Source organism: Pseudorca crassidens, chromosome 1 (assembly GCF_039906515.1).
Source record: "Pseudorca crassidens isolate mPseCra1 chromosome 1, mPseCra1.hap1, whole genome shotgun sequence".
NCBI classification, from domain to species: Eukaryota; Metazoa; Chordata; class Mammalia; order Artiodactyla; family Delphinidae; genus Pseudorca; species Pseudorca crassidens.
The window spans coordinates 150,326,774-150,349,471 of NC_090296.1; the positions used below are offsets into that span (position 1 = coordinate 150,326,774).

General features: G+C 49.6%; 1 protein-coding gene and 1 long non-coding RNA gene across 5 annotated transcripts in view; one reads left to right on the forward strand and one right to left on the reverse strand.

Moving 5' to 3' along the window:
* LOC137203179 (uncharacterized) overlaps positions 1–11,632 on the reverse strand; it is a 36,998-nt gene extending 25,366 nt beyond the window's left edge. For 2 of the 3 annotated variants that reach the window (XR_010932971.1, XR_010932975.1), the window contains exon 1: positions 11,361–11,632. This is a non-coding gene — a long non-coding RNA (uncharacterized lncRNA). Of the gene's footprint in view, positions 1–9,783; positions 10,253–11,360 lie in introns of those variants that run through there. The other variant, XR_010932973.1, reaches the window with a different exon arrangement.
* The window catches only part of RASGRF1 (Ras protein specific guanine nucleotide releasing factor 1), a 104,430-nt gene continuing 91,906 nt past the window's right edge, over positions 10,175–22,698 (forward strand). Inside the window, exon 1 of one of the 2 annotated variants that reach the window (XM_067698787.1) lies at positions 10,175–10,900. In XM_067698787.1, the coding sequence (XP_067554888.1) occupies positions 10,625–10,900 (276 nt within the window). In that variant the 5' untranslated portion in view covers positions 10,175–10,624. The remainder of the gene's footprint in view (positions 10,901–22,698) is intronic. The other variant, XM_067698781.1, reaches the window with a different exon arrangement.

Below are 22,698 nucleotides of genomic sequence, written 5' to 3' on the forward strand. Positions count from 1 at the left end.
AATAGAGATACAAAAATTCTTAAAATATTAACAACGAAAATTCAGCAGTATATAACAATAATTACATGCCAGGACTAAAAAGGGTTTCTTCCAATGACGCAAGGTAGGTTCAACACTTGAAAGTCAACCAACCATATTAATAATCTAGCCTATCAATAATCTATCATATTAACATGCTAAGGAGAAAAATCCCATTTTAATATCAACTGATAGCAAAAAAGCACTTATTTGAATGTATATTTGCCTTTTTCACTTGCCAACCTATTCGAAAGGGTGGGGACATCCTGAAAAGTTATCAAATGATTATCCAATTTGGTTGCCTCAGTTATAACAAGGAATTCCCTTCTTCGTTTTTCTTTCTTTAATTAAAATACGAAAAGAGCCTAATGACACTGGATTGATTTTTAAACCACTCTGAATTCCATTTCTTAAAATCCTTTCCTACTTTGGACTCTGCACAAAGCTACCCCAAAGAATCAATAATGGAAGCTTGGAACAATTTCTCATCTAATAACTCAGTAAAATCTCTCTTCCAGAACAATCTAGAACATTCTAGAACTGTAGCACATGGAAAGATACACTCTCTAAATAGCAGAAGACGTGCCTACTCTTTTAAGCACCAGTTTTTAACCGAAGGCATTTCTCAAAACTCTTTTCCTGTCCCTTTCTTATTTCTTTACTATAGAAACTTTTTTATTACAAAAAGTAGAAAATTAAGATTTTTTAAAAAAGACTATTGAAAGAAAATTGGATCAAAATGAGAAGCAGAGCACATATGCCTCCTCCCCTCCCACTCCTCCAAAATGATTCAATCAAAAGATCAGATTAGCTGGGCCTGATTCCAGTGCAGGGGGTGGTAAATCCTTGACTTATTGTTCATACTCCTCCATGGTTATAAGTCAGCCCTAGCCCTCTGTATGTCACAAAATTTGATCCAAAGAAAGAATACTGGAGAGGCGAGAATGGTAAACTAAGATCCCAGAGACCTGGATTCTGGTTCTAGCCAGCCATGGACTATCTGTGTGATCTTGAGCATGTCACTCTCCCAATCAAAAGATGAGGCAGGGCTTCCCTGGTGGTGCGGTGGTTGAGAGTCCACCTGCCGATGCATGGGACGTGGGCTCGTGCCCCGGTCCAGGAAGATCCCACATGCCGCGGAGCGGCTGGGCCCATAGGCCATGGCCGCTGAGCCTGCGCATCCGGAGCCTGTGCTCCGCAACGGGAGAGGCCACAACGGTGAGAGGCCCGCGTACCGGAAAAAAAAAAAAAAAAAAAGATGAGGAGGTTGGATTGAATTCTTCTTAGGTTTCCTATCAGCTCTGAATCAGTTAGGGTCCAGCAGGAAACAGAGAGAACATTCAAACTGGGTAATTTGAGAGAGGATATAAAAGGGACTCTTTTATATAAAAGGGACTCTGTCCAAAGGTTTGGGCTGGGAGGAGGGAAACCAGAGAGAAAGCTCCACCCTGGAGTAAGTACCACCCCAGGTCTGAGCAGCTGGGAGGGGAGGGAGCTGTCACTGGAACCCAGAGGCAGGGCTGAGTGGAGAGCACCACTGACAGCAGGGCTGCTACACCAACCTCACTCCCCACTGCAACCAAACCAGAAGCCCTTGACGGGATTGAGACCAAAGACTGATGCCAGCCTCCCGGGGCACAGAGCAGGCCGAGGAAGAGTGGAGAGCAGGTGTGAAGTGGCAAATGGGAGATGCCCGGGCACGAGCTTCTTACACTGGTGGTCGGACTGCCGCACTGTACTCTGTGCTCGTGGAGGGCTGAGATCTGCTTTACTTAATGGATGGACAACCATATGCTCAGCTCACACACAGGCCAAATTTTTGCTCCTGATTCTCGACGGGCTAAGAAGCCTAACAGCCAAGTTCACCAGAAGGCAGTATACAGCGTATATGCAGAGGTGATGGACGATGGCCCAGGGGGCTTGTCTCTGGTTAAATCAGAGTCTTGGAGCTCTGGTTTTCCCTTTGGCTACTCAGAGGCCCTTTATGTTTGCTTCCTGGTCTGCTACTGAGCTCTGGATGTTAGCAAGTCCCTGAGCCACAGGGACACTGGACTGAGTTACAAAGGAATATTGGCTTTTTCAGCCCTGGTGCTCACAACCGTGCCAACAGCTGTAACTTCTGTGCACAGCTGCCAGCTGCCCTGAACAGAGACCAGAATTAGAGATTTGTCCTGAAATATAACTTATTAAATTAAGCTGCTAGATATCTGTCAAACTCCATACTCTGTGAACAGAATATGTATCTTCTTTCCCAGGGGCCATAGAACAATCACTAAATTGACCATATACAGGGCACAATAAAAACAGTGAGAAACTTCAGAATGTAGAAATAATACTGACCACGTTCTCTAAGTACGATATAATAGAACCAGAAATATGCCAAAGCAAGCAAAACATCTACTTGGAAGTTCAGAGAGTCTTCAATTAAACTTTGAAAAGTATCTGCCTAAAAAATAAACTAACTTCAGAATATTTTAATGGAGTGATAATCAGGAATTTATATAGCAATCCTAGTGGATCCAGAAAAAGTCTGCACTTGAAAGAAAAGGTGTGGGCTTCCCTGGTGGTGCAGTGGTTAAGAATCCGCCTGCCAATGCAGGGGACACAGGTTCAAGCCCTGGTCCAGGAAGATCCCACATGCCACGGAGCAACAAAGCCCGTGCGCCACAACTACCGAGCCTGTGCTCTAGAGCCCGTGAGCCACAACTATTGAGCTCACGTGCTGCAACTACTGAAGCCCACGTGCCTAAAGCCTGTGCTCCACAACAAGAGAAGCCACCACAATGAGAAGCCCGCGCACCACAACAAAGAGTAGCTCCTGCTCGCCGCAACTAGAGAAAAGCCCGCACACAGCAACGGAGACCCGACGCAGCCAAAAATAAATAAAATAAAATAAAATAAATTTAAATATATATATATATAAAGAAAAGGCATAATCTTAAATAGCTACTAAGCAAGAAATAATAAAAATAAATAAATTAAGCATTCAGATAAATAAATTAAGCATTCAAGAAGTTAGGAGAAAACAACAAATCTAAAGAAAGTGGGAGGATAAATTCAATAAAGATATAAGTGTATATTAATGAGCCAGAAAAGGATAGAATTAACAAATAAATTTAAAGTCTTAATAATAATATAGTTAAAACATTTGCAAGAAAAATCAGATAACATACAAACACAAAATCAGCACCTATAATAGAGAAGTAACATAGATGGAGAAAATTAGCAAACTTGTAAGCAAATGTTTGGTTCAGATCTATGTAATAAATTGGAAAATATAAATAAATGGTCTTGGAAGCTTAAATTACCAAGATTAACTCAGGAGAGATAAACAAGCCAAGTAAACCAGTGATAATGTAAAAATCCACCATGGCCAAGTGGGTTTTATCTAAGAAATACAAGAATGCCTAAATATTGGGAAATCTATTCCAATTGTCTTCTAGTTTAAAAATTAGATTTTTGAAAACTAGAAGAATTCAGGACAGCAGCCTACAAAATAAATAAATAGAAATAGCTTTCTTATATACCAACAATGTCTTTTTTAAAAATAGGAAAAAAGTTCATATTTTCATTAGCAACCAAAAAATATAAAATACCCACAAATAAATTAAACAAGAAATGTGCAAGATATATACATAAAAAAGAAACACATAAAATTCTATCCGAAGATTTTGAAGGACAAAAAATTGGAGTGATGTACTTTTTTCTTGAATAAGAAGACAAAACATTGTAAAAGTATTTATTCTTCCTAAATGAATAGATGTTTTCAATGTCATTCCAGTCAAAATCTCTGAGACTTTTCTGGAACTTGACAAAATGAGTAGTAAATTAATCTTGAAGAATAAATACAAAAGAATATTTAGGAGCACTGTAAAAAAGAAACATGAGGAGGGTGTTTCTCTATGGCCAGATTTCAAAATGGTTGGTAAAGCAGTAACAAACAAAAATCACTGGTATTAAGAACAGACAGACAGAACAATGGGACAAAAAGCAGCATCTTGAAATAGTCCCAAGTATTGACAAGAATTTGGTATATGATAAAGATGCTACTTCCTATCAGTGGTAGAGTTTGGATTATCCAATCAAGGGTATTAGATCAACTTGCCAGATATTTGGGAAAAATTAATAATAAGCCGATCCCAACCTCACTCAAACACCAAATGAGTTCAAAGTATAAATGGTAAAAAATAAAATTATAAAATTGAAGAAGAAAATATGGGCAAATATGTTTCAATCTTGAAGGAACTGGCACAAGAGGGTAGGGAATCTAAAATCAGAAACCATAAAGAAAAAGGTGTTTACACCCAAGTTTTAAAATTTCTTACAATCCAAATAAAGACATATACAATATATAGATATAGATATAGAGCATTAAAGACAAGCAACAGACTGTGAAAATTATTTGCAACACATAAAAACTGCTGGTTAATATCCCTCATACATAAAGCACTGTGATAAATGTACGTGAAAAATATAAACGCAACTGAAAAAAATATATATTAACAAGAAATTCCCAAAAGGAATGTAAATAATTATAAACATTAAAAAAGTCTAACCTCACAGCAATTTAAAAAAATGAAAATCAATACAAGAAAGGAATATCATTTCTGTTCTTTCAAAACAGGCAAATATTTAGGAGATGGATAATATCAATATCCAAGATTGACAAAGAAATGGAGAAATGGACAGTCTCATCCCTAGGGACAGCCATGTAAAGAATAAAAGCTCTCTTTGGAAATCTACTAATAGGTACTAATGTTTCAAACATATGTTCTTTTAACCTAGAAATGTCACTTTCAGGAATTTAGCCTAAGGGAGGGAAATGTATATACAAAGATATTAATTGCAGCATTATTCCAAAAACTATGACTTGAAAACAACCTAAATGCCCAATCATAAAGACTCTGTTGATTACAATTTGTAGTAATATGAGAAGATGTCCTCACATACTGTTAAGTAAATAGAGAGTAAGAGAGAGATTGAGATTATAAAATAGCGTGTGTTATAGAAGCCTATTGTGGTAAATATATTAGCAAAGAGAAAAGTCAAGGACGTTAAATAGCAAAAAAAAAAAAAAAATCAATGGAGGAGTTCTCTCTTTATTTTCTATAATGCCTTAATACTTTACAAAAAGCCTGCATTACACTTATAATCCGATGGTATAATATGGCTATTTTCACTGGCCAGAAAGTAAAGGTATAAACCCCTGACATCTGCATGTGGATCCTGGGGCAAAGCTAACCAATTAAGCCCAAAGTTGGAGTAGTGAGCCCCTACCCACAAAGCTTCCATTTCCAAAAGTCCTCTGACTCCACAAACTTAATGCTTCATTGTTTTAAGTGATGTGAAAGCTACATTTTTCTTTCAGAGTATGTTGTCAAAAAACCAAAGGTCCTCTAAATGTTACACACACACCATACATACACCTCTCACGTGCACATCACACCACTCAGATATTTCCACACACACAACAGATACACACGCACACACCGCCCGGAGATCCTCGCTTCCCAGGGCCTAAAGGCAGGTCAGACCCACACAACACCCATGTCAACAAATGCCCAAGCTGACCTCTAGTCTGAAGGCTGGCGGAAATCCCCCCATGAAGACTTCTTAGGATTTCCTAACCATTTAAGTCACCACAGAGCACTGAGTAGAGTTCCCTGGGTTATACAGTAGGTTCTCATTAGTTATCTATTTTATACATAGTAGTGTATATATGTCGATCCCAATCTCCCAATTCATCCATAGCTGATTCAATTTGCAGTGCGGCAGAAACTAACACAACACTGTAAAGCAACTATACGCCAATAAAAGTTAAAAAAAGACTTAATAGGAATTTGGACTAAGTGATGTCCTTGTCATTAGCTGGCCATTTCTAAATGCAGATATCAAACCCACCAAAATACTCCTTAATCCTCCTTCTTGTTTCCTTATCTGCAGAGACCTCAGCCCAGAGAGCTGGAAGTTGGGAGACCCAGAGAGGAAAGTCCTCTGGTCGAGCAGTCAGGACACCCCATCACAGCTCCTCCCTGTAAGACTCTGCGAACGTTGCTTCCACTCTTTTTTTTTTAAGCATTTACAAATATTTACTACATACTGGGCCGTAAGACAAGTCTCGAGAAATATCCAGGAAATGATATTACATCCACATTTATGGATTTGTACAAAGCTATGATTCAGGGGAAAAACAAGCTAACCCTATCAGTAACAGGTAGCACTTGGTCTTATGATGATCAGTTTTTTTCATTTTTAAATTAATTTTTATTGGAGTATAGTTTCTTTACAATGTTGTGTTAGTTTCTGCTGTACAGCAAAGTGAATCAGCTATACATGTACATATATCCCCTCTTTTTTAGATTTCCTTCCCATTTAGGTCGCCACAGAGCACTGAGTAGAGTTCGCTGTACTATACAGTAGGTTCTCATTAGTTATCTATTTTACACATAGTATCAATAGTGTATATATGTCAATCCCAATCTCTCAGTTCCTCCCACTCCCCCCTCCCCCCTTGGTAACCATAGGTTTGTTCTCTACGTCTGTGTCTCTACATCTGTTTTGCAAATAGGTTCATCTGTACCATTTTTCTAGATTCCACATACATACGTTAATGTACGGTATTTGTTTTTCCCTTTCTGACTTACTTCACTCTGTATGACAGACTCTAGGTCCGTCCACGTCTCTACAAATGACCCAATTTCGTTCCTTTCTACGGCTGAGTAATATTCCATTGTATATAGGTACCACATCTTTATCCATTCCTCTGTTGATGGACATTTAGGTTGCTTCCATGTCCTGGCTATTGTAAATAGTGCTGCGATAAACATTGGGGTGCATGTGTCTTTTTTAAAATTTTTATTTTATTTTATTTATTTTTATTTTTGGCTGCATTGGGTCTTCATTGCTGCGTGCGGGCTTTTTTCTGGTTGCAGCGAGTGGGGGCTACTCTTCATTGCTGTGCACGGGCTTCTCATTGTGGTGGCTTCTCTTGTTGCGGAGCACAGGCTCTAGGCACACGGGCTTCAGTAGTTGTGGCTCACGGGCTCAGTATCTGTGGCACATGGGCTTAGTTGCTCCGCGGCATGTGGGATCTTCCCGGATCAGAGCTTGAATCCGTGTCCCCTGCATTGGCAGGCGGATTCTTAACCACTGCGCCACCAGGGAAGCCCCACATGTGTCTTTTTGAATTATGGTTTTCTCTGGGTATATGCCCAGCAGTGGGATTGCTGGGTCATATGGTAGTTCTATTTTTAGTTTTCTAAGGAACCTCCATACTGTTCTCCATAGTGGCTGTATCAATTTACGTTCCCACCAACAGTGCAGGAGGGTTCCCTTTTCTCCACACCCTCTCTAGCATTTATTGTTTGTAGATTTTTTTGATGATGGCCATTCTGACCGGTATGAGGTGATACCTCATTGTAGTTTTGATTTGCATTTCTTTAATAATTAGTGATGTTAAGCACCTTTTCATGTGTTGTCCAGGACCAGATGGCTTCCACTCTCCAGCCTCAGTTTCTCCATCTGTGAAATGGGGTTATTAACCCTTGTCCAAAAGCCTTATTGGGAGGATGCAGTGAAACAAGGCAAAGCCCGGATGCACTTTGTGATGCTCACATGGACCTCTTCTCCACCTTCAGGGAAGAGCTGGTCTCTGGCCTGGTAGACAACACACATGATAGCCAGACGTGCCCACCTCTGCCCGCTATGGCAAGACATGCCTACCTGCTTCCTGGCACCCCCACCCCAACACAAGCTGGAGCCAGCCTGGTAAACGATGTCTCCTTAACCAACTCCCCTGAGGGCCTTCCAAGGGCCCTCTGGCTGGAGACCAGGGGAATGACCTGAGGGCCCATTCACAGGCTCTGCTCAGGCTTCTGCTGACAGAGATTGGAGAGAAAGCAATATGAATGGAGCTCAGATGGACATAATCAAAGTGCCAGGGCTGCTGTCCCCTCCTCTCTCTGACCTGGATACTTTGAGCCAAGCCCAACCACCCAGCGTGGCCCGACCCACCAGGAATTCCTGGAGTTCCCACCAGGAACTCCAAAACCAGCAAGAGGGGGCCGTTTGGCCGACTCAGTGCCAGCCGTGGGGAGGGAGGAGGTTGAGAGGGGATTTTCTTCATCCAAGCTTCAGATCCGTGGTTCTCAGCCTTGGCTGTGCGTTCAAATCACCTGGGGAGCCTTCTAAGTACTGATGCCCATGTCCCACTCTCAGAGGTTCTGACTTACCCATCTGGGGTGCAGCCTGAACAAAGATATTTAACGAATCTTTCCAGGGACTCTAAGTGCACCAAGGTTGAGGTCCACGGAAGTGGATTCAGTTCTTTTCCTGATTTACACCTCTTCCCCAAACCCAGGGGAAAATGGTTTCCCTCCTGCCAAGGGCCCTATACAGAAGGAACCCTTGGGCTGGTCTAAGCTCCAGAAAGCAGGAACTGTGTTTTGTTTATCACCATGTCCCCAGTGGCCCAGCCTAAGCCCTGGCACAGACTAGGGGCTCAGTGAACACTGGTGGGATGAGGTGTATCTAACTGAATGAGTGAATGAGTGAAGTAATGAAGGAATTCCAGTGGGGACAGGCTACCAAGTTCAAATCCCGCCCCTGCCACTTTCCAGCTGAGTGACTCTGCACAAGTCACTCAACCCCTCCACACCTCCGTTTCCCGTTTCTGTACAATGGAGCTGATGAGGCGTCGGGGGGGAGGGGTGGACACTACTCCATAGAATTGTGTGAGGATTAAACAACTTAGCGGATCTGAAGCACTCAGAACAGTGTCCCTTCCCTGACGCTTCCTTGGCCTCTGTATCAGGCTTCCTAATAGAAAAGTTTACACGAAGAGAGCCTGGATTAGGAACCTCACTTCTGGAAACTCTGCTTCCATAAAGAGGGCAAAAGAGAAGTAAAGGTGGTCACGGTATAGGGACCTCCTTGGGAAAATCGAGACTAAATAAAGAAGCTTAGCCATCTCCCTTCTTTGCTTTCATTATTCGCGAAGAAAAATCAGCCTCACCGCGTCCTTAGACAGTTCCCAAGCCCAGAGCGTGGGAACCGAGAGGGAAGAGTAAGGTAACACTGTCAATCTCTCCCTCGGAACTGTCCCCACCTAAAAAAGGCAGGCTTGCACCATCGTGCCCAGGACCGGGGCAGGTCCAGTTCAGCCACAGCCGGGTGTCTCTCCGTGGACTTCCCTGGGCCTTCCCAGGGCTACCTGATTCCCAGGCCCTTCCCTCGCTCCAGACCAGGGTGTGTGCATGTTGCCCGTGGGGGAGGAGGGGGCCCCGCAGGTTCTGAAAAATGGTGTCCTTTCTTCCTCCCTCTTGAGGGCTACGCGGCCGCCTATCCTCGCTGCAAACAGGCCAGGCCGGGCTGGGCGCCGCTCCCGGCCCGAGCGAGGCCGCTGCCCTCTGCGGCAGACGGCGGTGCGCGCTCCCCGCTCCAGCGCCCCGGCTGCTCGGCGGCCCGCGCGCCCTCCCGGTGCAGCAGGCGGGCGCTGTGACGTTCTCGGATAAATGCCGTGTAACTGTGTAGGCGAATGGGAGCTAAAAATAAGAATGGAAAATCTATCATTAAGGTATCATTGCGCCAGCGCAGCTATTTGAAGGCTCCCATGGTCCCTGGCGCCTGCGTTTGAAGCCCGCCTTCAGGCTTTGGAGGGTATTTGCAGAAAACTCCCAGCAGCGGCTCGCCGGCCAGACCTCAGGGCGCAGGGGGTGGCGCCCGTAATTATGGCAACATTCAAAATAAAATAAAATAAACGCTCACCTCCCCCTCCACATCTCCGTCTGTATTGTCCTTAGGTCGCTGGGGAAGCCACCAGAAGTGGGGCTGGATGCTGAAATGAATGTGACCTGGCCGATTACGCAAATATTAGAACTGAAAGCTCTTTCAGCTCTGTTTCGCCATCCACCTTCCTCCATCCACCACGGATTAGAAAAATAAAGTACCAGGAGGAAGCCTTTGGAGGAGAAAATGACAAATGGGACTTAACCCAAGGTCTACAGTGCGCCGCGGCGGGGCGCAAAGACGCAAACTCCCGGGATGGCGAGCCTCTGGTGTTCCACTGGGTTAAACGAAAATTGATCCGATTTGCTTTTTAACACCCGAAGGGGAGAAGAGGATATCAGGGGAGGGAGGACAGGATTTGTTTATGCGTGTGCGTCTGTGTGTCCGGGGAGGGGGAGGAGGCGCCAAGGTGCAGCCTGCGCGCGGCTCTGCGCCTCGGCGGGCTGCGTGCGTGTGTCCCTGTCCGCGCTGCTAAAGCGGGCTCTTCGAGGGATCGGCGTCACATGACTCCGCCTGCCCCTCGCCAGCGCGCAGCTCGCCAGTCCCTCAGTTTGCCCGGCGCCAGGGGAGGGTCGGGAAGCATCTCCAGGGCCCGGGGGCTCTGCGAAACGGGGAAGAGGTTCTGGAGGGGAATGGTACATCTGGATTCCAGCAGCCGCGGCTCGGCGCCAGATCCCGGACTGTAGAAATTTGGGGGGAGGGGAGAGCGAGAAGGAGCGAGCGAGCGCCTGAGAGAGGCAGCGCGCCGCACGGACAGGGGCTGCCGGGTGCCGCGCGGAGAAAATGTAAGCGCGTGGAGTCTAGCTGGCCTCCGAGCACCATGCAGAAGGGGATCCGGCTGAACGATGGCCACGTCGCGTCCCTGGGACTGCTGGCGCGCAAGGACGGCACGCGCAAGGGCTACCTGAGCAAGCGGAGTTCGGACAACACAAAATGGCAAACCAAGTGGTTCGCGCTGCTGCAGAACCTGCTCTTCTACTTCGAGAGCGACTCGAGCTCGCGGCCCTCGGGGCTCTACCTGCTGGAGGGCTGCGTCTGCGACCGCGCGCCCTCCCCCAAGCCTACGCTCTCGGCCAAGGAGCCTCTGGAGAAACAGGTGAGGCCAGCGCCGCGTCTGACCTCCCAGCGCCCGGGCCGCGGCCCTCGGGGCGCAGGCCCTTACGCCGGCCGAAGGCGCCCGAACTTTAGTCCCTCTACTCGGCGCCCTCGGCGAGAAGGGAGGGTTGGCCTAAGCGGGCGGTGACCCCGCGGTGGCCAGAGGGGGCAGGGACTGCGGACAGGGAGCGGGTGTGGGCTGCGGCTGCCCTTCACCCGGCGAGCTCGGTGGGAGGCGGGCGCAGAGCGGGCAAGACGCGGAGACGCGGAAGGGGATGAGGCGCGGAGAGAGATGGGCTCCCGCGGGAGACGTAAGCAATGAATGTAGACCCACATCCAGCCAGAAATGGTGCTCCCACCTCCACTCCCACCCGGGAGAGCCCCGGACCGGGGAGGTGTAATTCCCCGCGCTTAGGCACGGGAAGGGCGAGACGGAGGCGTGCGAGCGCCGCGGCCCCTACCTCACCGCGGCTGGGCGCGAAGAAGAGCCTGCGCTCTCTCTGCCAAGTTGGGAGGCTGCGAGGCCGCAGGGGTCGGTGAGGTGCCATCGACCGGTGGCGCACTCCCAGCCGGCCCCGGGCGCAAGCAACAAACCGAAGGGTTCCAGGGACCTTTCTGATGCGCCGGGGCTGGCGCCAGGGCCGCTGCGGAGGCCGCGGGACAAGTGGGCGCATCTCTCCTCCTCCGCCCCCTGCGCCTCCGCCACCGCCGCAGTCGCGGCTCTAGCGCTGCTCTAGCGTTTCCGGAGTTGCGAGGCTAAAAGGCCAGGCTCGGATCTACCGGGGGGCCTGGGCGGGGCGCGGGTGTGCCTTTGGTGTGGAGGGATGGATTGGCACCTGCGGGTGCCGAGTGAGAGCACCAGACAGCGCGAGTGCAATTTTTAAGCTTGATGCACTCTCCAAAGGCATCTAGTCTGTTCCCCTCCTCTGGGAAGGTAAAGTCAAAGATAGTGGATGCTAACATGTCACCGCTGGGAGGACCTGCGATCCATGGGGACCCAACCAGCTGGTTATTGCCTAGATGAGGTCACTGAGGCCAAAAGAGAGGAATTTACTTGCCCAATGTCATGCCAGGAGTTGAGGCCACCTTAAGGTTCTGAGAAGATAACCGGGGGCTCAAAAGCCATTACTGCAGGCAGACTGGTGGTGATTGAATTGGCTGAAATAAAAGCATCCTTGAAGTCGCCCTCCTAATGGTCGAGACAGATCTGAGCTCAATCCCCGCAGCACATCTCTTCCTTCCCTGCCCTCAGCCCAGAGGTACTGTGAGATGATTTCGAAGGCTGAGAAAGGTGGACAGGAATATGTGAGGGTGGGTCTCTGGGGATGGCAAGCCATGTGGCAGGTAGGGGCTCCCAGATGGCAAAGCAAAGCAAAGAGTAGGCAGCTTCTTAAGTTAAAGGCACAAATGGGGCCTGGAAGACACCTGGGAGACCCAGACCCAGGCTAGGCCAGAGATGCCCTCTCAGCCCTTGATAACCTGCCCTTTGCCAGCCTTCCAGAACATTATCAACACCTGTTGGCCAAAGTCCACCTGTACTACCAGTGGCCTATAGCCCCAACTGGCGCCCATCCTCGGCCCCCTACCCCAGAGCACAGAGCTGAGCTCCCGGGCAGGCAGGGAGAGAGGGCTGAAGGAAGCTGAGTTGTTGGGCACACAGTGTGTGCTCTCAGCCCCTTGGACGCAAAGCCAGAAACAGGCCTGAGACTGAATCACAGCTCTGCAACTTCCTGGCTGTGTGACCTCAGTTAACACACTAAACTTCTCTGAGCCGCTGTTTTGTAAGCAAAATGGAGGTAATAACACCTATATTTCTGGGGTTTTGAGAACACAAATAATATTTATGGAAGTGTGCTCACAGTCCATTTTAGTTTGACATGATAAATGTTAATTGAATCTGAATTATACCCACCTGGACAAGGAATAGAGGTCTGACATAAAATGTTGAAGCTGAAAGGAACCTCAGAGAGATTGTACAGCCCACTCCCATTTGACAGATAGGGAAACTGAAGAGCAGGTTGGGAAGAAACTACCTACCTGTTTCTGATTCAGTGGCAGAGTCAGACCTAGAATTCACCCAATGTCTAAGAATTCCTGAAAATGAGATCTTAGCGTTGATTCCAGATCATTCACCTCTTGGCTTGGGTGTTGAATCTTGCTAGCAGTGGATTATGGGAGGGACAGGAGTGCAAAACCACTTGACCATGTGCACGTGTGGTCTGAGCCGTTTCCCCAGAACACCAACAGTCAGAGATCCTCAAATGTGGTCCCAAGAGTAGCCCTCCTGGCACAAGAGAACAGCAGAGGGTTGGGAATAATAGGGGATGGTCTGGTGCTGCCCAGCTCAGGTGCAAATTTCTGTTAAAGATGTGTGCTTTGTTCCGTACACTTATAGAGATGTTCCATTTGACTCCAGACCGAGAGTTTGGCTCGTATGGAAAAGTAGATCCCGTTCCTTTGGTCTGCACGTGTCTATAAAAACTTCTATCTTTTTCTTTTCTAAACCTTTGAGTAAAATTGACGGCCTCTGCAGCTGCTCCATGTTTCTCCTTGAGGGGGAGCCCCCGTAGCACCCACAGAGCACCCTCATGAGAGGCCCAGCTCCAAGCCATTCTGTGACTGGGTTTGCCTTGTAAACCACAGGAAACCTTGATTCAAAACCTGCTGGGCATGTGGCAGAGAACCCATGTTAGGAGGCCTCAAAGAGGCTATCAGTTTGGACTGGCCAACATCTAGTGAAGACTTGGTTTTAGCAGGATGTCATTTTTATCCAGGCCTGAGCAGGCAGCTTCCATCTGGAGGGGCCCGAGATGGTTTCTCAAGAAATAGAAACCAGGTTTTGGCTGGGAACCACCCGAATGACAGGGATGAGTCAGGGACAAAGCACACAGTATGTGCTCAGGAGACTAATTGAGCTGAACTTACTGGTGTCGCTTGTCAATTCCACATTTCATGTCCTGAGGACTGACTGTGTACCAGTCCAGGCCCAGCGTGGGCTCATAGGCCCAGGAAGCTGGATGTCACAGTCCCCGGCCCCCAGGGAAGATGAACACAGATAAAGATGGTACCTTACACCGTGAAGAGGCTCTAGTAGGATAGGATGGTCACCTTACACTGTGAAGATGCTGTAATAGGAAGGGCTCTCAGGGTGCTCTGGGAGCCCAGGCCCATCCTAACGTGATGTGCTATCCTCTGGCTGCTTCTACACTGCTCTGACGGCGTCTGTGGTAGCTCTGGCCTGGAATCCCGAGGCCTCCTGAGATCGGAGGGGCACAGCCGCGCTCCTGTGCTGACTGACAGTTGCAAGCACCCCTCTACACGCTGGCCTGAGCCCTGCTTGCTCAGCCCTGACCTCCTCACCTCTGACCCTACAGCCCACACACTGAAGGCCCAGAGGCCCTGGACTTCGAATTTGGGTTCAGAGATTGACCCTTGGGGTTCTTGCCCTGCTCAGGCATGGAGTCACCCCACACTGGCTTTTCCCACCCTCACTCCCAGCCCCCCGAAACAGAGCTTCCAGACCCAGCTTCTCAGTGGTGGACTTGACCAAACCAACCCCAGCACTCCCCTTACTGCCCCCCCACCCCGCCCAGACTCTTCCTGATTCCTGTAAAACAGAAGGGACACAGATCCCTTCAGCCGGAACCTCAGCACTGATGTGGGCAGAGGTTCCGGAAGCTGGCGGTGCCCATTAGCACCTGTTATCCACCCAGTGGGTGGCTTTCCCTGGAGACAAGAGGAAGTCCCTCTCCTGGTCCTCATTCACAGGACACATTTCTGGTTGGCCTGGTGGATACCTGTTCACAACAGCCCTAAAGCCATGAGTGTGCCCGGTTTACAGATGAGGAAACAATCTCACCAGCGCCACCCAGCAAGGCAGCCACTGAAAGGCTCTCTGGCTTTCTGTGCAGCTGCGCCGTCTTCACCACAAAGCCTGCCTGCCTGTTGCTGTAGCACGTTCAGCCCTCTGGGCCAATCAGAAAAACACAAACGTGAATGTAGGGGAGTAAGTGTACTCGAAAAGCAACCCCCGCCCCAGACACAGGGACACAGGGACGTCATGCACACACGTGGTACCAGCAACTCAGCCCACGATCCTTGCACCTATGGAAGGGCCAGCAGGGCTGCCCCACGGTTCCAGACCAGGCCCAGCCCGGCAGGTGTGGGACCCCAGGGGTAAGTGTGTGGGGTGCCCATCTCCCCACCCCAGCCCCCAGATATTTCTAGCACTGAGATGAGGTTGAAGCAGCTCAGTAAGGACACCTTAATTGGGACAAGGAAGTACCAGGTCCCTGCCCCTCTGCTTGGCGACAGTGGGATGAAGGTCAGAAGCAAACGGTACACACACAAGCCTACCCTAAAATCTCACTGCCATTTGTGCGTGCCGTAAACATTTTGGCTCTCGGTGTGAAGCCCATGCTGGGTCTTGTGGATACAGAGAAAAATCAAACTTAATCCTTGTCTTCAAAGGGCTCACGGTGGAGTAGGGCACTCTCCCTAGACTCACTCCCGCAGTAAACACCAAGTGCGAGGAATTCTCCATCCTAAGGAGTCCGGACTCTCTCCCTGCCCCTGCCTTGGTTCAGGAGCTCACAGCGTCAGGGTTGATGTGCTGAACTCGCTCACATGGTCCCATCTCGCCCCACGCCAGTCCCCTGCCACACAGCAAGCCACCAGAGTGAGCTTCTAAAGGGCACAGCTGACCATGTGCTAAGCCACTGGAAGTGTCACTGGCTCTCACTGCCTTTAGGAAAAAATGCAGATTCTCCAACATGACCTGGAGGAGCCAGCGGGCTCCGGCCTCTGCCTGTCTTGCTAACTCTGCCCCATCCTCCCATCCCCCTCCTTCCTCACCCTACACCTGCCTCCTCTTTCCCACCTCAAGGCTTCTGCAGCAGCTGCTCCCTGTGCCTGGAATGATCCCCGACTCCCCCCAGCCTTTAGTGACCAACTTCTCCTCCTCCTAAGACCTCCCTTTAGGTCTTAGCCTAAAAGTCACCTCCTGAGGGCCTCCCCTCACCGCAGGAGCTAGAGGAGCCCCAGGTCCCCCATCACAGGCAGGGACAACCCTCTCTCCTTCATCCACATCGCTCATCAGGTCGGGATTAATTGATGTATTTGGCTGGTGGTTTGTGAAGGGTCTTCCTTCCCCTTAGAAGTAAGAGTCAGAGTGCATGTTTTACGTACAATACCTCCCCTCATCGTCCCAACAGCCCTGTGAGGTTATACCTGGTAACCCATTTTTGAGATGACCAAACTGAGGCTCAGAGATGGCAAGCAACTTGTTCAAGGTTACGGAGAGCATACGTGGCAAAGCTGGCACGTGAACCCAGGTCTACCTGACTCTAAAACCTGAGCTTTCCAGGCACAAGCACAGCATAAAGACTTGGGCTGAGGGACTGTGTGAGTTTACCATCCTCTGCCGAGATAAATGACAAATGAGGGAGAGAGAGAATTAGCAGCAAGCGAAATGATGCCACTGCCTCTCTGGTGACATCTGTGAAGCAGCTTTTGTTTCTGCTTGGGTTGGAACCTTGCACCTCGAATCCCAGGAGTCAAGGATAAACACCCCAAGGCAGGCATCCACACCCTGCAGTCCCGTTTCCCTGGAATCCGTGGGAGCCTGGAGCCGGCGCCCATGTGTACAGAGCCAAGAACAGGACTCAGCCCCCGATGTTTATGCAGGAGAGTTGGTGACGCGTGCACTTGAGGGGGGCCCAGAACACTGCCAACGCCCAAACACCTCCGTAAAGGCGGCTGTCGTGCAGGGAGCAGCTGGGAGCCTCGGACTCCCCCACTGCCCATCATCCGCTGCTCGGAGAGGAGGGCGCAGCCTCGACTCCCAGCTCATTCACTGAGGGGTTTCTCTGTCTCTGGCAATGACGCAGCCTTAGGTGAAAGTTGTGGGTTTCGAGCCACACAGACTGGCTTTGGATCCTGGCTCTGTCACCTCCTACCTAGGGAAGGTCTTATTGCTCTCTGAGCGTCAGTTTCCCCATCTGTGAGGTGGGAACCGTAACACAGCCTACCCGGCAGCCCTGTTCTGAGTGTGGTACTTGATGCTATTTGGAAAGCCCTAGCGTAGCACCGTAGGTCCGATCAATTCATGGTAGCTGTTGTGGCTTCAGCTTTCACCTTTAGGACAAGGTTCCTTCTGCATGAAGCAATGACCCAGATCACCTGGGTCTCTGGCAGGTTTGAAGTGAGTCAACACGGAGCCCTGACCCTGGATATAAAAGTAGGATGGTAAATCTTATCTCAAATAGCCTATGGGTTTCTGAGAATGTCTGAGCAAGCATGCCCCTGAAAGAGAAAAAATGACTGCAGGAGTTTCCTTCAACCCTGGCAGCCACACCTTCACCCAGCCCCATGGATTTCACCTCCTAAATCTCTCTCAGACCATCCACTCTTGTCCCTCTCTTCCTCCAAGGCTCTAGTCCAGACAGCCATCACCTCTTGTCTGGACTTAGGTGGGGGCCTCCTAACAGGTGTACTGGTCAGCATGAGTGGCGTCATGCTGCAGTAACAACCAAGCCCCAGATCTCCATGAACATGACAGAGGCTTATTTCTTGCTCATGCTTTAGGTCCCATGCGGTTGGCAGGAGGGCACTGCTCATTGTGATCACTCAGGGACCCAGCCTGATGGAGATTCATCCTGACACTTGCCTCCACAGTCACCACAGCCAAGGGCAGAGAATGCGGCAGATCTCTCCCTGGCTCTTAAAGCGCCCCCCGGAAGTGACCCATGCTGACCACGTGACCACAAGGCAGGTCATGTGGCTTCAGTTCAGCGGTGGTGGGGACGTGCAGACCCACCACGTGCCTGAAAGCAGGGCTCTAGAGATGCTGGGAGAACCGTCTCCCTACATCCGCTGCGTCCCGCCATCCCCGTGCCTCTCCGCAGCCAGACCACTTTCCAAAATGCAGATCTGATCACTCACACACACACACACACACACACACACACACACACACACACACACACACACACTCGAGTAACTGAGGAGAAAGGCAAAGGCGCCGTCTTGATGGGTTTAATGACAGAAAGCAGAATCTGTGCTCACGCTTACAGGGGCATCTCCTTCCCGCCTGGGGGCATCAGGGAGACTCCGCCAAGAAAGGGACAAGTAGGACAGGAAATGTAGGTTGCAGGGTAGGCAGAGCTGGCCCCTAAAGCCTGTGTGCAGGCTACAGAGCACAGTGGGGAGCCAGCACAGGTCTCTCCACTAGAGACGAACTGCTGTGATCTCTGTGCTGGAGAGATCACGGCAGGGTGAGAAGAGACAGAAGGACGACCCATCTGGAGGCAGGAGGTCAGGTCAGAGGAGGCTGTGGAACTGAGCAGTAAAAGAGGCCTGAATCTGGGGAGTGCCGAGCACTGAAGGTCCCCCCTCCACTCCCATCCCAGCCGGTCACTGCGTCACCATGTCACTGAAACCTGGGCTTGCGCTGTGCTACAAAAACCATCCCAGGATGCACCCCACAGCCTCTGGGGCTTCCCACCTCCCGGGCTCGGTGGGCAACGGCAGGGAGTGTCAAGATCTCATCCTGTGAAAGCACCAGGTGCTGTCCTACCATACCTTCTCCTCCAGCCACCGCTCAGATAGAGCACCTTTGCAGCTTACAAAGTCCTTTTCAGGCTTAGCATTTCCGGTAACCACCAAAGTAACGCTGCTGTTACTGCAGTTCTACACAGGGGAGAGAGAATCCCCCTTTGGCAGATGAAGCTCAGATAGAGGGAGCTTATCTCCCAACAGATACCTGAGTGTCTGTTGTGCCAGACCCCGAGCTGTCACTGCTAATAAATGTCAGTCCTCCTTGTTCTAGATTGTTCAGGTCAGTGGACATCCAGGCCGACTGTTAAATTCAGCAATTTATACTTAAAGACCAGATCTTACTAATCCAGCAAGGCTAATGCAACTTCTTTGCCCTGAAAAAAAGAGAGAATTATTTTCAAGAAGATACTTCCTAGTTGAATTTTGATTTTTTTTTCAACTTGGAAAATCTAACTCAGACCTTAAAATAAAATTCATTTTAGAAGAGTGAATGAATGAATTTTTAGCAAGCTTAGCCAGTATTCCAGAAACCCATCTAGAAATTCAGACAAGCTTGATCTAGATTGACTTTTCCTCTGTCAGACTATATGAATAAAATATAACCAACTTTATTTAATTCTCTTAGACTCTTAGCCACACTCAAGAAATGAGTGAAATAGTTTGGAAGCACCTAGGCAATCACGCAGCATTCTCTGCGTGCCCACTCACCTTGCCCCGAGCCTGCCGCTGCCCTTCTATCCTCTTTCTCCCGCAAGGGGCCTTACCTGCCCTCCGGCCACACTGGTTGTCACCTGGGCTCCCCTCACCTCTGGTCAGATCCACAGGCTTTGGGGACCTGGGGGAAGGGCTGGTGTTCCAAAAGGAGAGCCCGTACGGTGTGGGCACAGGTGAGGAGAGGCAAGTAAGTAATTACATCTGAGAACTTCCTGGTAGCCTGGACAGAAAAGGGAAACAAGCTGGTTATGGGGCACCCATTGCCTCCTGGAAAGACATGGTGCAGTTCCTCAAGCATGAGCACTTGTATATCCAGGGGCTTTCATAAGGGGGACCAGTGGGGAAGTGATGACGATCTCCAGGGCAGAATCACTGCAAGAACAGGGGCCCACCCCATCAGTGGCTCCCGTGGACTCTCAGGGCAGGCTAAGCATGTTTGGTGGAGATCACTCTCCAGTACGCTGGACCGCTGGGGTCCGAAAGAGGAGTGTCCTGGTGACCAGGAGTGCAGGGTGCAGGTTGGAGAACCTGGGGAGTGGATGGCCGGCTGGGCCTCTCAAACAGCCACTGCCTTTTATTTTAAAATTTTAGAATTGGGACTTCCTTGGAGATCCAGTGTTTAAAACTCCATGCTGTCAATGCCAGGGGCACAGGTTTGATCCCTGGTCAGGGAACTAAGATCCCCACATGCCACGTGGCATGGCCAAAAATAAATAAGTAGGTAGATAAAATTTTAGAATTGGTAATATATTACCATGGTTCGACATTCAGAAGTTACAAAGAAGTGTACGTTGACAATGCTCGTTTCTGCTGCTGACCCCGGCAATCCAGTTCTCCTCTCCAAAGGATTTTGATGTTACCAGTTGCTTATGCATTCTTCCAGAGACATTATATACGCAAATGTATGCATTATATATGCAAATATATGCAAAGATGTATAGCTCTATGGCCATATATATGCACATCTGTATAATTGTACAAGTGGTAGCATACTACAAACACTATTCTACACCTGTTTTTCTCACTATGTTGTGGAGATCGTTCTCTATAAGTATATGGATCGTCCTCATCTTTTTTACAGCTGCATAGTATTCCACTGTGTGGATGTGCTGTAGTTTATTTAGCTAATCTCTCGAGGGACATTTGGGTAATTTATAGTCTTTTTTTAATTACAAACAGAGCTGCAATTAATAAACACCTTTGTGCATAGGTCATTTCTAACAGAAGGTGAAAGGCAGACATGTCCAGACTGGAATTCATTCCTTCTTTCAGCAAACGTCTAGAGAGGCTGTTGGTGGGAGGGGGAAGGGCAGGCTTGTTGACTTGTGATGACAGATTGAAAGGTGTTCGTGCAGGACCAGCCAAGCATGACATCTGTGGCTGTGGCTCATGGGGTCTGGAGTAATGTACATGGAAACACAGACCATTCAGCCGCAGAAGCTTGGAGGATGACACAGTCCCCCAGGCCACCGGTCAAGCACTGCCTAGTTCAAGGCTGACTCTGGGAGGGAGGGACTTTCACTGGGCTCTTCAGCTCTGACATTCCTGTCTCTCCTCCCACCTCTGTTCCTGTCCCCAGGGGGCAGGCAGGGAGTAGAAGCAAGCGAGTGATAAGGTGTCTAGGAGGTCGGTCCCCGGCAGCAGCTCTCAGCCCTGGGACTCTCAGGAGCCCATAGGAGATGGGGGTCTGAGACAGGCGCTCATCCCCGGGTCAGAGCAGAGGTCACGGTGCAGTAACCAGGCCCTGGGAAGGCCAAGACTTGAGAACCCAGAGGCAGAGGTCGGTGAAGCGAGGCCACTCAGAGCAGGGGGCAAGAATGTCATGAAGTGGGGTGTCCAGACCCTGTGCGGAGCCATACCAGCTGAGCCACAGCCATAGGGCAGGATAGGTGGGGCCACAGCCATAGGGCAGGATAGGTGGGTCTTTTCTGGATTGGTGTGGGAGCACCAGTGGGGCTGCTCGAAGCCAACACTTCTGTTGAGCAGGGCCATTTGGGACATACTGTGCCCAGTGAAGCCCCGCTGTGTGGCCAGCATGAGGCTGGTGCAGCCAGAGCGGGGAGGGAGCAACGCTGAGAACTGTGCACGGTGCTGCAGAAGCCCTGAGAGAGGGCAGAACACACTCCCAGGGTGGCCTGGCCCAGGTAAGAGCGGGATCTCTCCTGCGAGAGCCAGAGAGCAGACAGGCTTCCCCTGGGATCTCAGCGGTGAGAGGTGGACAGGGACCTCAGGTGACGGGGAGCCTGGATGGATAGCCCCTTATAGTGGGAGAGATGGACTCCAGCCAGAGCACGCGCGCGCACACACACACACACACACACACACACACACACACACACACCCCCGCTGAGGCCCCTTCAGGTTCCCTCTGGCACCGTCCCCTCTGCACTGGGACTTCGGGAGCGTCGGGCAGAGAGGACTGCCAGGCCAGGACCAGCTGGGACTGTGGTCCCAAAGATGGACCAGGAGGAAGGAGCCAGGACCCAGTGGGGGAGAAGCTGACCCTGCCTGACCAGGCCACCAGAGTGGACCTACTAAGTGGAAGGGGTGGGGTTGACTGAGAGTGATGGCATCCATCCTGCAGCTGACCCCAGCCCACCTCCCTCTTGGAGGAGACAGCAAGCAGGGGGCCAGACAGGACAGTGGGTCTGGATTCTGGTCAAACAGGATGAATCAGAAGGGGGCAAGACCGGGGGCAGGGAGACCACAGGGGACAATGGCCCGGGTGGGAGATGAGGGAGCCTGGAAGCAAGCAGTGAGTTTGGCAGAAGGCAGAGTTCCAGAGATATCCAGAGCAGAGACCCTGGTGACCAACTGAATATCAGAAATGAGAAAGAAATGGGAGCCGAAGGTGATGGAAGGAATGCCCCGAATTGCTGATTCGCCGTCATCCTTTGATCTTGGCACAGCTATGACTCCAGTTCCTAAGCCTCTCCCATGCCTCCTGGGTGTGTGCACGTGCATATGGATTGGTTTGGTTTTGTTTTTTTGAGGGGGGTTAGTTTAAAACAACAGGAATTTATTCTGTCACAGCTCCAGAGGCTAGAAGTCTGAAACCAAGATGCCTGCAGGGCCCTGGTCCCTCTGAAGTCTGGAGGGAAGAATCTTTCCTTGCCTCTTGTAGCTCCTGATGGCTTCCAGCAGTCCTCGGTGTTCCTCGCCTTGTAGACGCATCTCTCCAGTCTCTGCCTCCCTCTTCACATGGCTTTCTCCCCTGTGTGCCTGTGTCCACATTTCCCTCTTTTTATATATTAAGGCCTCTTCTTATGAATCTGGTATGACTTCATCTTACCTGGATTACATCTGTAAAGACCCTATTTTCAAAGAAGGTCTTTTTCTTAAATTTGTGTTCGAGTAGAATTCATTTACAATGCTGTGTTAGTTTCAGGTGTACAGCAAAGTGAGTCAGTTACACATACACATATATCCACTCTTTTTTAGATTCTTTTTCCTTATAGGTCATTACAGAGTATTGGGTAGAGTTCCCTGTGCTATACAGTAGGTCCTTGTTGGTTATCTGTTTTATAC